The sequence below is a fragment of the Tenrec ecaudatus genome, chromosome 5 (assembly GCF_050624435.1).
Source record: "Tenrec ecaudatus isolate mTenEca1 chromosome 5, mTenEca1.hap1, whole genome shotgun sequence".
Classification (NCBI taxonomy): domain Eukaryota; kingdom Metazoa; phylum Chordata; class Mammalia; order Afrosoricida; family Tenrecidae; genus Tenrec; species Tenrec ecaudatus.
This window is the reverse complement of record NC_134534.1, coordinates 15,374,374-15,390,763: the sequence shown is the minus strand read 5'-3', so window position 1 is coordinate 15,390,763 and position 16,390 is coordinate 15,374,374. Positions and strand designations below refer to the sequence as shown.

Genomic DNA, 16,390 nt, shown 5'->3' with positions numbered 1-16,390 from the left:
TTATATCAACTAAACTTTGGTACCAACCAGAATGTACTAACTGCAAGCCGTGTATTTGCTGATCCATCAGTGTTTGCAGTGTTGACATAAAATTGTCCTTTGAGACTTTTGAAATGATTACAAAGTGAAAACAGTGGAGGATTTTCATTGTTTTAAACTAGGGCATTTTTAAGTGCTAGGGGGAAAAAAAAATCCTGATCTGGTTTTCTGGATGTAAATGAGGAGAGAGTGTGATGATACAGAATATGTCTTTAAACTGCTTCCAGATAATATAGTCCTTTATTGAAGCTTTCAGGAAGTTTTACACACACAAGATGGAAAAGGGAAGACATGCTGATTACATATCAGGGAAGAATATCTTCATGGTGTTGTTATACAGAGTATTGGCTAACTCCAGTGGGTCCTCATCTCTTACTGCTGACATGATCTCCAGGATTTGACTAAAACAAACAAAACCAGGCATTCAGAATTCTGAGGGCTTGCTTTAAAAGGTCTGTTATCACTGTTCCCCATATACCTTTAACACAATAAGCAAGGCTTGGTAGTCAAAATTTTCATCAGAAATATAGATCAGTATCTCAGAATCTTTACTTACCACTGGTAGACTATTTAAAGTAATTAGGAATTTCTGGGGCTGTTTTGCATATAACCTGAGCCAAGAACTAGGTCCAAGTAAATGATAAAACCAGCCATTTGTTTGTATAACATGCAGATTATGAGCTTAATTCAATGGAAATGAGTCCTTTTAAATGGGCGTTCTAAAAATTGAAAAATAAGTACATGGTAAAGGTAAGTACTGTTTTGTTTTGGTGTAATTTATATATGTATATGTTGTAAGACAGCAAAGTGTGATAGCTACTCCCTAGGGCAGGCGTCCTCAAACTATGGCCCGCGGGTCACATGCTGCCCACCAAGGACATTTATGCGGCCCGCCGGGTATTTATGCTCCATTTGTTTATTTACCTCAAAATATAAATTGCAGTGTGCATAGGAATTTGCTCATTTTTTAAAAAAACTATAGGCCGGCCCTTCAGCAGGTCTGAGGGACAGTGAACTGGCCCCCTGTTTACAAAGTTTGAGGACCCTTTCCCTAGAGAATGAGGTCTTTGCCCTATTTCGGCTGGCCAAGGGATCCCAACTCCGAGCGAAGCAGAGCTGCCTCAAGGGATTCTGAGGCTGTACGTTTTTATGGGAGCAGGCAACCTGGTCTTTCTGAGGGCTATCCTCTGGTCAGCAGCCCCAACACTTACCTCATTGCACCACCGGTGTCCTCTAGAGACAGGAAGTGGCCCTATGATCACTGGCACAGTGACCCCCAAAGGAAGAGACTGGCTTTGAACAATGGATTTCGGGGAGAGGCAGGGACCACCAGGGTCTACCTCTCGGTTTCTGTTTAGAATGACAACCAGAAGTTTTCCCCAGCAATATTATAGACAGACTTTTTTTTTTACACTATTTTCTACATGTTATGGAAGTGGAATTCAACATTTAAGTATTGTATGGCTTCAGCTTTTTGTCCCCTTCCTGGGTATCCTGTATGTGTACACCTGCATGAAGCACAGGAGGCTCAAGATGAACTAGAACTTATTTCCTGTTCTAGAACAAATCAAAACACCCTGTGGCCACTGGGTGGGTTCCGATTCTAGCACCCTGTGGAACACAAGGTGTCCCGGGGCTGTCATCTTTCAGGAAGCAGACTGCCACCCTCTCCTGGGGTGTGGGTGTGGGTGTGGGTGCTTCACCACTGTGCCACCAAAGCTCCTTGTTTTCCAAATGGTGGCACAAAAGCCCATTTAACACACGAAATGAACAGACTATATTAAGCCTTTGTTGACAGTCAAAACATGCTAAAAGCAAGTTGATTGCCTTTTATATTGGAACACTACTAATCAGTTCCCTGAGTAAGTGCAGGGAACCTGGCTCCAACCCACGCTGCTCAGTTTGCTTGTTATTTTTCCAACTTTTTGGGAGCTGGGTGAAAGTTTAGAGAGCAGATCCTTGGATTTCCATGAAACTATACAGTTTTCCCTCCTTCCCTGCATCCCCTCAATGCACCAGCACCCACCCATGGCTAACCAAGTGTCTTGGAGTGTAGTGAAATATTCTGTTATACTAAGTCTGAGAATACAAAGTTCATGCGATTCTTAGACTAACTTTTTGTACTGAACGCATTTCCATGCGTATTCAGTAGCCTAGAGAGCTGCCAGCAGAGTGTCCGTGGTTTCTTTTAACGTGGCAGTTTTATACTAGGCCCAGGGATCCAGTTCTGTCCCCTCATGCCCTGGACTGCACAAGACCTATGATTCCCATCACACCTCTCTGTCCCAGCCCTGCCAACATCCAGAGGCCAGTTATAGCTTATAAGAAAGAAACTGGTTCCAGTCCTCTGGATCCAATAAACCAGCTTGGCAAGCAGAAGCCCTGACCATCCAGCTTTGCTGCCTTCCCTGCCTCACCTTCTCCACTTACCCTGCAGCCTACTTTCAGCCACACTGGCCTCATTGTGCCCCAAGCCCCGCCAGGAGTCAGCCAGGCTCAGGGTGACTGTCCTTGGCCCGACTCCCAGCCAGGCTTAGGGACCAGTGAAATGTCACCTCGTTGAAGCTCTCCAACTCCCCCCGTGGTGCTCTGGGTCCCCTCTGGGGGTGTCCTCCCACTTCTAGCGCAGCACCAGCGCCTGCCTCGGCCACTACCTGACGGGTTTCTTTTCTCCTGAGACCAGGCGCCTTCTCTGATTCACAGAGCTGAATCAGCTGGCGGGTCAATGAGGGCAGGGCCAGCTTGATGGTGCTGGGTGACCTTCGTAACCCCTGCCCTTTCCTGAGTTGGCAGGAACTCCAGGATGTCTTGGAATTCCTCCTGGAAAAGGGAGTGAAGGCCCCTGCACAGATGACAGCGTACCACTCTTCCTGGGGTAGAGGCTGATAAGAATGGCAGTGACAGAATCAGAATTTGCTACTGCTATTTGGTAATCAGCACTGGACAAGAGGCTGGTGTGAGTCTGAAACCGTTTAAATGTCACTTTGCCCGTGCTCGCATTCCCACGCCCCACCTGTTCTGTGAAGGAGTTGATATTTAGGATGACAGCTGGTAAGCAGACCTCTGGTTCTGACCAGTCTGCAATCAAAAACACCTTGAAAACAGCTCAAAGCAGCAGTATCTGAGACTGAGGCAGTTTATAGAAGGGAGTTGGGATTCACTTTTGTCAACTACTTCCTCTTGGTTGGCTTCTGGCAAAATACCCGTTTCTGGTCTCCAAAGAATCCTAAATACTTTGTCCTGAGTCTACATTTCATGAAAAGTATGAGATATTCCAGAGTTTAAAAATACCGAGTTTTCAAACATTCCGTTTTAAAGTCTGTCAAAACCAGCAGTTAATAAAGGAAATGATCTTTTCAGAAATGTATTTCTAGAAACACGCCTGCACTTTTCTGTCCACTGATTTTTATACCTGGCTTACCTAATATCCTGTTTTAAAAGCCCTCAAAAAAGAAGCAAAAAAAACAACTTTAAAAAGATGCATATAGAAGGAATTAACTCTAGTCTGAGTAACCGAACATTAACTTTTATTAATCTGTTATAAATATGCTCAAATGTCTGAATCAGTCCAGAGAAAGTTAAGACTCTTCCTGTTCCTGTAAAGATTTTCCAGGCTTGGAAACCCAAAGAGACAGTGCTGCTCGGTCCCATCGCCTCACTACGAGACAGACCTACTGGTGGCAGTGAGCTGGGTTTGGTTTTGTCGGACGAGCAGCAGTCTTCTTTGCACGTGTGCTACCGTTGCAACTACAATTTGCCTCTGGCTGTTTTATAAAACCAAAATTCGGTAAGGTTCTATTTTTTGTTTAGTGGTTAGAAAAAGGAATCTTCTTACTGACTACTCATACTCTCACTCAGAAGCTTACAGCAAGCTTTCCACATTGTCCTGTCACTTACAATTGTAAAATAAAATGCCGGTTCACAAAGGTCTCCCATCTAGGCCACGTGCTGTAAACACCGAGATTACGCCAGACATAGTGAGGCTGTAGGCAGCCTATACCTACTTCTCTTCAACAAAACATCAGAAGTCAGTGGACTTGGAGCAATTCGGGGCAAGTTCTTCCAAGTCACTGCAGGAAACTCTTGGTCTCTGACCTGAGCTACAGTTAGGTTTCACGAAACTTACTACAACTTCCTGTCCCTTCAGGTTCATTTTGTGGCTGGCATTTGAAGGTTTCAAAGGTTATGAGTGTTTTTGAAGACCATGAAAGCAGAAGACTTACATGATGTGGCAAGGCTCATTTCTGTCCTTCAAGCAGTGCCCGTTTTCCCACTTCTTTTTGGTGGGAAATGATGTTTTTATATACTTTGATCCTGCGTGTGTACCTTTGACTCCACACCAAGGTGCATCTAGAGTTAAGCGAGGAAAGAGATCTTTTTAAAGGTTTATCTTGTTAAATAGTGATTTTAAAAATCATTTTATTAGGGATTCATACAACTTATCACAATCCATACATACATCAATTGTGTCAAGCACATCTGTACATTCATTGCCCTCATCATTCTTAAAACATTTGTTCTTCACTTAAGTCCCTGGTATCAGCTCCTGATTTCTCCCCTCCCTCCCCACTCACCTCTCCCTCATGAACCCTAGATAATTTATAAATTATTATTTTGTAATATATTGCACTGTCCGACATCTGCCTTCCCCCATTTCTCTGTTTGTTGTCCGTTCCGCAGGGAGGAGGTTATATGTAGATTGTTGTAATCGGTCCCCCCTTTCCACCCCACTGTCCCTCCACCCTCCCAGTATTGCCACTCTCACCACTGGTCCTGAAGGGATCATCCACCCTGGATTCCCTGTGTTTCCAGTTCCTATCTGTACCAGTGTACATCCTCTGGTCTAGCCGGATTTTTAAGTTAGAATTGGGATGATAGGGGTGGGAAGGAAGCATTTAGAAATGAGAGGAAAGTTGTGTTTCATCATTGTTGCTACACTGCACCCTGACTGGCTCATCTCCCTGCGACCCTTCTATAATGGGATGTCCAATTGTCTACAGATGGGCTTTGGGTCCCCACTCAGCATTCTCCCTCATTCACAATGATAATGGTTTTTTGTTCTGATGATGCCTGATACCTGATCCCATCGACACCTCCATGATCACACAGGCTGGTGTGCTTCTTCCATGTGGGCTTTGTTGCTTCTGAGCTAGATGGCCACTTGTTTACCTTCAAGGCTTTAAGACCCCAGACGCTTTATCTTTTGATAGCTGGTCACCATCAGCTTTCTTCACATTTGCTTATGCACCCCGCCTTGGCTTCAGTGATTGTGTCGGGAAGGTGAGCATCATGGAATGCCAGTTTAATAGAACAATGTATTCTTGCAGTGAGGGGGTACTTGAGTGGAGACCCAACATCCATCTGCTACCTTAATACTAAATCTATACATATATGCACATAGATCTATTTCCACATCCTCATATAGAAATACATTTACTTATATACATGCATTTATTGAGACCTCTATAAATGCCCTTTACTTGCTAGCTCTTTCCTATATTTCCATTTACTTTCCTCTTGTCCCACTATCATGTTCAGCCTTCATTAGGGTTTTAGTAATTCCTCTCGGTTACATTACCCTTGGTCATGCCCTACCATGCCTCCTACATCCTCAAATCATTGATTTTTTTAATGAACATTTCAAACTGAAAATATGTAGCTTCTAAAACTTGAGCCACCACACAAGCCACTATTCAGCAACAAAAAGGGCAAAATTATATAACAAAACAGTTCTGGGAAAAGCAGAAATCTTGGATTGTACAAAAATACTTCATTTTTAAAATATTATTTTTCCTGGTAACATTGGATGCTGGCATGTTTTAGAAAAATGACCCAAAAAAATGACAACACAAACCTAAACAAAATGCCAACGTAACAAGTATTCACATTTGATGACATTGCCTCTACTGAATGTAATGAAATTAATGTGATTATTATCTATTTAACAAAGTACTTAATTACCTATTTTACAAGCATACTCGACAAAAAATTGTGTAGAATTAAATCATAGACATTGCATAAAAATTCTAATGGAATGTTTTTGAAAAACCTTGAGTTATGATACTGTCAAAACTGAATAAATATTCACAACTAAATTTAGATTCTTATATTCTGACATCCACTTTTTAAGTTTTTACCCTTAGTCAAACTTCTAAAGTTAAAGTTTCACTTGTATAAATACTTAACCTCCTATTGAAAGCAGCTTCGGAGAAGAATTCATTGTTGTAGAAATAAGCTGTTACTGAGTTTTTAACAGTTCCCTTGAGGTCAGATAGTCTCTTAACTTTTGGGGCAGGGGGGTGTGTGGCTTAACTGAATGAAAATTAAAACTCTAGAAACATGAAACTTACCAGTCTCAATCATTAGTTTTTCACTAGGTATTGACTTCAAAACTTCTAAATTAGCCTCAGTTTTCAGTGAGCTAGTAAAAAAAATTATATATATTACATTGATACAAGTATGCATATAAGTGACATTAATAACAAAATTATTTTTTATTCTAAATTACAAAAATCAACAATTTCCATATTATAAAATTAGGCTTACAATGAAAAACTTGGGCCACTCTGGCAGTTTACTTCCTTTTTGTTTAAGCTGTACATCTTTAGGGGTGTACTTTCACTCCTCCACCACACCCTCAGCCCAGATCTGCTCAAGGATTACCATGCTTCTCACACAGGCCTGTGCCGGGGCGGTTTTTACCTGTGGCTTTTAACTCTTAAGCTCCTCCCAGTGTCCTGCCCTGCCCTCCCTCATCATCTTGACCCTCTTTGTTTACTGCCTTGCACATCACCCAAGTTACTGCGTGGCAGTGTGTCATACCTCCTTATCCTCTCGGGATGGTACCTGGGTACTCTTCACGGAGATCTGCTCCGATCCCGTCTTTCAGAAGCTGAGACTCTGCATGTGTCTCAGCCGACTCTCCGAGAGCTTTATTTTCTAAGTCAAATCTAACCCAATAATGCAGGGATGCACTAGTGTGCGGGGCTCAGCATGGGACACTCAAAGCCTGTAGCCTTCACGAAGGATGCAAAGCCCCGTTACTGCTAGACTGGTTTCACAAGGAGATGCATGTGCCTCTTTGAGTCTTCCTCCGCGGGGGGATCCCTCCTCTGCTCTCACCTTGGGAGTTTGGGCATTTCCATTATTATTGATGTCCTGACACTGATGCTCAACCTGACCAAAAATATTTTCCCATCATCTGGGCAATTGTATTCTCCCAATTTACAATGTCCCCCCCCCCGCCCTTAAACTCTGGGGAGAGAGGACTTTGCTTTTCTTCTCCCTGTGATTTTCCAGCTGAATTGGTCCAATAAGCCACTCGTTCATCTTCCAACCCCCATGCCCAACCCCGCCCTCACCCCATGGGAGATTATCTTTCTTTAACTTTCATTTTCAGTTCATGAGACAAAGTAATTATTGGTCTCACAACCAGTTTACTCTGGATAGAATTTGTATTAGCACTCTTGCTTTGGTGTCCTGTCCCGGTAGAAAAAATGAACTCTGCCCCTTGACTTTAAAACTTGTTGGCAATGGGATGACAGCCTTGAAATGCTCTTCGGTGGTTGGGTTTACACTCAGGTGCCCAGTGAGCAGGCGCAAGCATGAGTGGCACTGGGCTGCTAGCCATAAAGTCGGTTGGCAGTTCAAACCCCCCAGCCGCTCTTTAAGGATGGAGTGAGTCTCCGAAACGACTTCCTGAGTAGTCTGTGCCCAGAATGAAAACATGGCACACACCTGAGTCCAGCAGGCAGCTAGCTCTGTGAAGGAGATACCAAGTCTCTACTCCAACCCCCTCCTGCTGCCGAGTCCACTGACATTGCTGGCAACCCCACAGGTGCAGCACATACATCTATTCCCTTGCGTGTTACTGTAGGAATTAATCATTCAAAATAGGAACCCAGCTTGTCGGTAGTGTCGGGCCGAGTGGGCTTGGACTTTCCAGTGACCCTGGGCACGACGGACGGAGCGAAGCACTGCCTGGGCCCTGGCCATCCTCACACCTGTTCGCATGTTGGAGCCCGTGGTCACAGCCACCGTGTGAACCCGTCTTCTTGAGGGTCTCCCTCTTTTTCACTGCCCCTTTACCTACCATGATGCCCTTCTCCAGGGACTGGTCTCTCCGATAACTTCATCAAAGTACATGGGATGAATTCTTGCCAACCAAGGAGCATTCTGGCTGTACTTTTTCTAAGACACCTCTGTTCTTTCAATATTCTTCGCCGGCATCACAATTCAAATGCACTGATTGCTCTTAGGTCTTCCTTATTCAATGCCTAACTCACATGCATACGAGGAAGTTGAAAATAGTCCGGTGCACTTTAGTCCTCAAAGTAACATCCTTGCTTTTCAATACCTTTAAAGAGGTCTTAGACTATTTAAATAAGTCGAGAGTCCCTGACAGCCAATTCCGTGTACTGTATTTACTAAGGAGATTTCGGTCAAAACTGTACTCAGAAAAGTACTTTTCAGGGGATGAAGCACTGAGGGTAAACAAGCCTTCCATGACTTTGCCATGTGTTCACTGAGCTACATGGACAGCGTGTGGCGAGTGCCAGGTGGGAAGGTTCAGTCATTGAAGCAGGGCAGGGGCTGGCTGTGCTGAGCAGGTTTCCTTTGGCGTTCCAGCGAAACGTCCAAGTGGACCCAGGCTTTTGTAGCCATGACAACACCCACAAGTGACTCTAGCCCTGCTTCTAACTCTGCGCCTCAGTTTCCCGGTTGGCTGTCATGGCTAAGAGGGCTATGCCATCATAGAGACTCGCCCTGCCATCAGCCTCCACTGGTCTATGTGTTTGTGTATATGTATGTTTGTATTTGTACCTGTGATGCTGTAAACACCTATGTCTGAAAGCACTGATACCACCCTTCTGGGGTGCTGGAACAAGCCAAGCATTTTGTCCTGGCTTAGGGCTAGAGTACAAATGTTTTGAATGGCTGAGTAATATTTTTTTTCTGCAAAGAGGGCCATAGGCCAAATAAGTTTGAGAACTTTTGCTCTGATGCAGGGGTGGGGAATGTCCAGCTTGCAGGCTGTCAAAGGCCCAAGAAATCATCACTACCAGCTAACATCGTCTTCCCCAGAGAGGCTGTTCCCCCCAGGACAGCAGCAGTGAGGACATGAGCTGCTGGACCAGGTTGGCCTGAGGATGACGTTATAAATATCCAAGTGGCAGAAAAAAGACGCCCCAGCTGTGCTTTAAAGGAGCAGGAGGGCCTGAGAATGAAGCCGACTTTCCGAGAAGGCTGCTGCTGACCTCTCCGCACAGGGAACTCGGGGTGGCCTCGGACTTTCAAGTTTTAACTTGTAGCAGGCACGGACTGTTTGATTTCTTACGTCAATGAAATTCCCAAGCATGGATCATTGTAACTGACTCACAGATTTAATGAAATAGACTGAAATTTTTACCAGCAGTTCGCTGTAAAACAATTCCAAGAAATCTGCTTAATGTAAGTTAAAAAACAAAAAAACAAACAAAAAACATCAACCTAAGAACGTACCAACCGTTAAACCCTATGTAAAGACCCAAGTCCATGAAAGCGGCCGCTGCTTCCTTGGTACCATCAAATGAATGCACCTGAGGGACACACAAGTAGAAGTAGATCATTATACGATTACTGTCTCAACCTCAGTACCATTTGTCTTTCTTAGCAAAGATACACGATATTTAGGGCCACAGATTTCAGATGTGGTGACCCTTACAACTTCTGTTGTCAAGTCAGATCTGACAGTGACAGCTTGTCCTCATCCCCAGTGACAGTGAGATGAAGATTCCCTCTCCGCAGTGCTGGCACTAGGCGGCCCTCTCCTCAAGGCAGACAGGCCTGCGGTCATACTCTTAGGCCAAAGCAGAAGGAAAAGTTCTGCCTGCCACTGAGTCCACGCTGACTCACAGCGACCCTATGGGACAGGGTAGAAGTGCCCCTGTGGGGTTTTGAGACTGCAACGCTTGCCAGGAATAGAATGCCCGTCCTCCTGAAAAGCAGCTGGTGGTTGGCTGACCTTGCGGTTAGCAGCCCAGGGCAGCTGCACCAACCACCAGCACTCTGGAAGTTGCTCCGTGAGTCTGAAGGTTAAAACAAGGGCCGCTGGTCATTCCAGGGCACTCATGACAGCTGCTCTCCGTTCCAAAGGGCGGTTTCTGAAGGATCAGTGCCGCCTCAGCAGGCACAAGGCGCTCCTTCAAGACAGGGATTAAGACAGACTTTGGATGCATTATGATTTCAAAACAATAAAAAAAAAACCCCACCACTTTCCTTTGAAATTAAGTCACCTGAAAAAAAGAATGACACAGTATTGACACTGCCTGCAGAGTCTGACTACGTTACGGGTGACATGCTTTCCAGAACCCTCTAGCAAGAAGCCTTATTCTCCCTACATCACTTCTAGGTGACGAGACCACGGAGCCGCCATTAGCCTCGCAGTAACTTGAAATGCGATTGTTCACAAACCACTTGAGATAATGAGCTATCAAGACTTTATCTGAAAGTTTCAATCTTCTATACTTATATGGAAAAGTTAAACATGTCAGCCGCTTTTGTTCCTGCTACAGTAAGAAACGTGTTTATACAGTGAACCCTGTGTGAGCCGGAACTCAAAGGGACGGCTTTGTCTCTCTGGGTCTGGGCACTTCCCTGTATTGGGCCAGGTACGGCCTCACCACTTTCCTATCATTCCTTAGAGTGGCAACTGCCAGTTTTCCTCCTCTGACAGGTTTCCACCATACAGAGGTTCTGACTTTCATAGATTCTATTCCACAGGTTCTACTGGGCTCTCGACTCCTGTAAGCCAACTCCCACTTAGAAATCCAGCCAGAGAGCTGAGAGGCGGAGTCTGGAGGTGAAAGCAAGGGCCGCTGGTCATCCCAGGGCATTCATGAAAGCTGCTCTCAGTTCCAAAGGGCAGTTTCTACAGGGTGTCTTCCCGGGCAGTGAACTGCAGATAAAAAGGTGCCACGCAGCGATGCAGCAGACAGACTGGTTTCAAGGAGTATGAAACGGGCCAAGCCTCGGGGAGAACCTACTGCGAGAGGACCCAGAGGAAACAGCCGTGTGCACAGTGCTGTCCTGCTCCTCTCAGCAGGCACAGAGGCGCTCTAGCCGCAAGGTCAGCAAAACCACCAGCAGCTCCTCAGAGACGGAGGCCTTGTGCCCTGCACCGAGGTGCAGTCCTGGAGCTCCACAGGGCAGTCGTGAGTCGGAGTGACTCAATGGCAGTGCGTTCTCGTGGGCATGCGTGGAGATGAGCTCTTTCATAAGGGGTCACCGCATGTCTCCTGACACCGTGTACCCATACAACAATAGCTGTGTCTGCGGCTTTCTTCGAGGCAGATTTTCTGAGGATCCACGATCCCCCAAAGATGAAAACCGCTGCTCTGGGGCCCTGAATTAAGGGCGGGCGGGTGAGTCATCTTTGTGGGGGATCCCTCAGGATGAATGGTTGGACTGGCCCTGGGGGCGCAATGCGCAGAGCAGGATGGGAATTACAGACTAGACACCTGGAACACAAGTGCAATGGCTTCACAGTCTCTCCAAACCACTTCACGTCCTGCTAGATGCAGACTGAAGAGCATTAACAGTGACTCACGGGAGAGGCAGAAAACAGCGTCACAGATCAAATGGATGGGGTTCTTTCTGAAAACAAAATTTCATTCTCATTCTTGCACTTCGAGCAAAGGAACTATCAAACAAAAAACACCATGTGGTTTCATGTTTTCGCCACCCTGGTCCACATTTACACCAGTCAAATGCACACAGCCTTCCAGCGAGCCAACTTGAGTGGATAAACAACTACCGTGCTTGGGGGGCATCACCCCGAAACGAGCCACAGCTGCACTCACCACCCCAGTGACGCACCGATCCCGGTTTCTTTTCATGATGTCTGTGGATGACGAAGGAAAAGAATGTTTAGCCGACAGTTTGACTTCTGTTTGGCTTTTCAGTTCTAAGCCAGCAGGTCGTTTCCACTCACCCAAAAACTCGGCATGTGAGTTTCGGCAATGAAGAAACATTGGTAATTTGGTTTGTTCCGACAGTTCAAATTGTTTTTCAAAATACCTGCATCGTACAACAAACGTTTCCTCGTTAGTTTCACTTTTGCACGGGAGAGAACTGTCTCATGAGTGTGTACACGAACGCCCAGTACACAGGATGGCACACCAGCCGGGCCGAGGACGTTTGCAACACCTGCCGTCTGTCTGGAAAGGGCCCCGGCTTTTCTGGGAAGGGGCAAAAACCTGAGGCTTCTGGAAACGATCTTCCGAAATGACGGGTCACTTTCCCACAATGTCTTCTGGTCAAATGGGCAGCCCTGGGGACACCGTGGGGGACGCATTGGGCAGCTGGCCACAAGCTGGGTTGTTGCAACCGACCAGCCGCTCTGAGGGAGCATGGGGCTGGTGTCCCAGTGATGAGCTACCGTCTCGGAAACCCTGAAGGGGGCCCTTCTCTGTCCCACACCGTTGCACTGAGGCAGGACTCTTGAAGTAAGGAGTACAGGGTTGAAGGCTAGAATGACGAGCTGTTCTAAGTCAGTGGATCTCAACCTTCCTAATCCTGCGACCCTTTAATACAAGTTCATGTTGTGTTGACCCCCCCCTCCAGCCATCAAATTATTTTCGTTGCTACTTTACTGTAATTTTGCTACTGTTATGAATCGGCAACCCCTGTGAAAGGGTCATTCGACCCCCAAAGGGGTCGAGATCCACAGGTTGTGAGCTGCTGTTCTAAGTAAGTAATTGCCCTTAGAGGTCTTTCAGCACACGGTGAAGGCCTAAAACATGCTACTGTCTCTGGCCAAGTCCGGCAGCGGGCTTCAACTCGCCGAGAAGCTAGTGCTCATCCCAGCTTGCAGCCAAGTTTCCATGCACTGCTACTAGAACGAAGTTACTGATGCTGCGCTGTTCTAACACACACTCCCGGATCCCCCAGCCCCTAATGCCATCGAATCAATTCCAACTCTTTGTGGCCCCTTGTAGGGTTCTACAGGCTGTGAATCTTGGTAGGAGCGATCGTCTTAACTCTCTCCCGTGGAGCTGCAGACCTTGTTGGCAGTTCAGTGTTTACCCGGCAGCACCACCAGGGGACTCAGAATTCCTTCCAAGAATAAACGCAAGTCTTTGTTACTGGTATTTGTTGTTGCTGTTGTTAGGCGCTGTCCAGCTGGTCAGTAGACCCATGTGGCACAGCCAAATGCTGCCTTTTCCTGGCCCTCCTCACAGTAGCCGGTGTGCTGAGCCCACTGTGCAGCCACGGTGACTCTGTACAGGAACAGGCAACCTCCTCTTTCTCCTGAGGAGCAGCTAGTGGGCTTGAACAGCTGCCCTTGTCGTTAACAGTCCAATGTGCATAGCCCACTGTGCCTCAACTTGAGCCACGTCTGCCTCATAGTGACCCAGATAGGACAAGTACAACTGCCCCTTTGGGGTTTCTGGGAATTTAACTCTATCACCGTCCAGTCATCCCCACTCAGCGGCACCTAGGGGGCAGAAGAGAAGAGCTTCAAAGGGTCCCCAAATCTGTGATGTAATCTATGGAAGAAGATGCCACATCTTCCTCCCAGAGTTCACGCTTGGATGCACTTGGCCAACCTTTTGGTTAGCAGTTGGGTAATGGCAGAAGGCTGAAAGAAACCACACCGGTCTAGAAAACGCTAGTCTGGCTCACTTTATGTCACTTATTCATGGCCCTTCACACCCCTGGAATTCCGGAGCCAGTGTCAGACACACTGTCAGTAAATGAGCTCCTCTCTGCAGTGACTTCCAGCTGCTGCACACACCAGACTTCACCGATGGTGGGAGGGGAGAAGGGGGAGAAGGCATTGTATAATCTGGAAAAATCCCTTCAGGCCACTAAACCAAGAGTTTAATCAAGATCTGACATAAAACCACAAACTGTTACCTTATTCCTGTTTTTATATGCTCAGTTCTCAGCAGTTTCTGGCACACAGTACTCAATAAATATTTGTTGAATGAATTACATAATTCACCTTTACAAACGAATTCTAATGCTTTATCAGTTTGGTAATTAGGCATTGTTTCATAAATTCAACAAACTGCTCCTGTTTTAAATTAAGCCACTTTCCTTTTCCAGGGTACCATTGCCCAGGACACAATGACAGCTGCCCCTATTGAAGCGATGGGAGGGAGGGGGCCTGAGAGTTCTTAGTGCTCGTTCCCAGAAGCCACTGCTCTCAGCATGCATCCTTTGGGAGGATTCCCAGGGAGCCCAGGGAATCAAACGCTCAGCTCAGTAATGTGCTTTCGTAGGTTTGGTGACTGGTCCTGCAGGCTATTTTTAATATCCTTTTTTCTTAATTAGCAGCCCTGGTCGTGTAGTGGTTACATGTTAGGCTGCTACCTGCAAGGTCAGTAGTTGGAATCCACTAGCTGTTCCGCAGGATAAAAACAAGGCTTTCTACTCCAACGAAGTTACAGCTTTAGAGACTCACAAGGGCACTTGTACCCTCTCCTAAGGATCACTTTATGTTAGAATGGACTCAATGGCAGTGAGTTTAGTTTGGCTATCTATCTATCTATCTATCTATCTATCTATCTATCTATCTATCTATCTATCTATCTATCTATCGATCGTTTGGCTATCTCTTTCTATCCATCCATCCATCAATCCATCCATCCATCCATCTTTTTGGTCTTCCTTATTTAGGGCTGCCACAGAATACCCCAAGAGGATGGGTTTATCAAATGGCAATTTCTTTGTTTTGGAAGTCCAAAATCAGAATGTCAGCTTTCTGAAAAATGTGCTTTCCCACCTCCCCACAGCTCTGGAGGAAGCCCATGGTCTCTTCAAACAACTTCTAGGCAAGCCTCATGTGGTTGGGCATCTCTCCCTACCCTCACCCTCAGCTCTCTTCTCTTGTGTATTTGCTTTTATATTTTACACGAGATTGACTCCAGGTGTGTCCTACAGGAAGCTTGCTTCATGAACGTGTAGCACAGAATTCGTTCCCCCCAAAGACTGGATGACCAGGCATGGAGGTGAGGGTTTACAGCATGCGCTATGGGGGATGGGAATGTGGGACACACATCAATCCCTAGCACCAATGCTCTTAAATTGTATCCCCCACAAATATCTGAGAATTATTTTTTTAAACAAAAAGAACAAAACGTTTCTATCCTGTGGAACCCATTGCTTATGGCTCAGCAGTCATGGAAGAGGCATATGCTTCCATCCTTATGGTGGCACAGGGGCTAAACACTGGGCAACGAGCCCAGAGGCTGGTGGTTGGAACCCACACGGCAGCTCTGAGCCAGCGGGACCTGCCGATGGGTCTTGTAAAGGCCACAGCCGAGCAAAGGCTGTGGGGCAGCTGCACGGCCGCTCAGTCACCGAGCTGGAAGTCACGCAAGTCTCAGTATATTTGCACCCTGGTGGGGCTGTCGGGTAAGCGCTGGGCCGCTAACCTCAAAGTCACAGGTTCAAACCCATTTTCTCTGGGGGAGAAAGATGAGGTGACCTGCTGCCATAAAGACTAATAGCTTTGGGCACTCTCACTATAAGTCTGAGTCGGGATCGACTGCGTGGCAGTGGTTACCTTGATACTTAAGCGACGACATACATTCTCAAGTGATAAACGCTATTAACAAAACCACTCCCAGGATTTGCAGTAAGTTTAATAGTCAATAAATTTCCTTACTTGAGCTGAGTCTCTTTGGGACAAAACTGCAGTCGGTCAAAATCTTTAAAAGACAAAAAGAACCAGCAATTACTTGTGACTTCCAGAGACCACAACAATCACCTCGAAGGAGGGCACCCTAAGTGGCTAGGCTGGTACTTACCTAGCCCGCACTCCCCAATGGCGACCACTTTCCCCTTACTGCCTTCAGCAAGCTCCAGCAAGTCCTGTAAGTAAAGAGCAGGGTCGTTCTTCTCAAATTCCCCACAGCGGGTCGGATGGCATCCAACTGTGCTGAAAAACATCTCTAACCCAGAAGAACGTTTTGGGGTTACTTTCACAGTACAGGCTTTGTCCCCATGTATATTTAACATGCAATAATTGGAGCACATTAAAATACTCCAACTGGTTAATTTTTAACAAAACCATTCAAACTTGATTTACATCAGTCCTGCGGTTGTACTCCCATTAATAATTTAAGAGTTTTGGGAATATCTTAGTAAAGCTGAATACAAACATTGCCTTAATGTACTGATAAAACTAACCCAACTCTTTCCCAGACTTGCCACTTGCGGAGCCTTGCAGGATGGCGAATAACACGGTGCCTTGTAATGCCATCGCCCACTTTTACTCTTTCCACTCACTGTCAACTTCTCGGCACGATGCCTGGATTAAAAGAAGCTGGCAGTCACAGAGAATCCCCCCTAGAGAGTACGA

At 46.1% G+C, this 16,390-nt stretch overlaps 1 protein-coding gene across 4 annotated transcripts in view; it reads right to left on the bottom strand.

Moving 5' to 3' along the window:
* Positions 1-260: 260 nt before the first annotated feature.
* Positions 261-16,390, bottom strand: part of TATDN1 (TatD DNase domain containing 1) — a 31,972-nt gene continuing 15,842 nt past the window's right edge. For 2 of the 4 annotated variants that reach the window (XM_075549288.1, XM_075549290.1), the window contains 8 exons: positions 15,837-15,980; positions 15,695-15,737; positions 12,011-12,096; positions 11,880-11,920; positions 9,541-9,617; positions 6,390-6,460; positions 4,263-4,389; positions 261-440 (listed from right to left, as the gene is read on the bottom strand). In XM_075549288.1, coding sequence (XP_075405403.1) covers positions 338-440; positions 4,263-4,389; positions 6,390-6,460; positions 9,541-9,617; positions 11,880-11,920; positions 12,011-12,096; positions 15,695-15,737; positions 15,837-15,980 — 692 coding nt within the window. In that variant the 3' untranslated portion in view covers positions 261-337. The remainder of the gene's footprint in view (positions 441-4,262; positions 4,390-6,389; positions 6,461-9,540; positions 9,618-11,879; positions 11,921-12,010; positions 12,097-15,694; positions 15,738-15,836; positions 15,981-16,390) is intronic. The other 2 variants (XM_075549289.1, XM_075549291.1) reach the window with 1 other exon arrangement.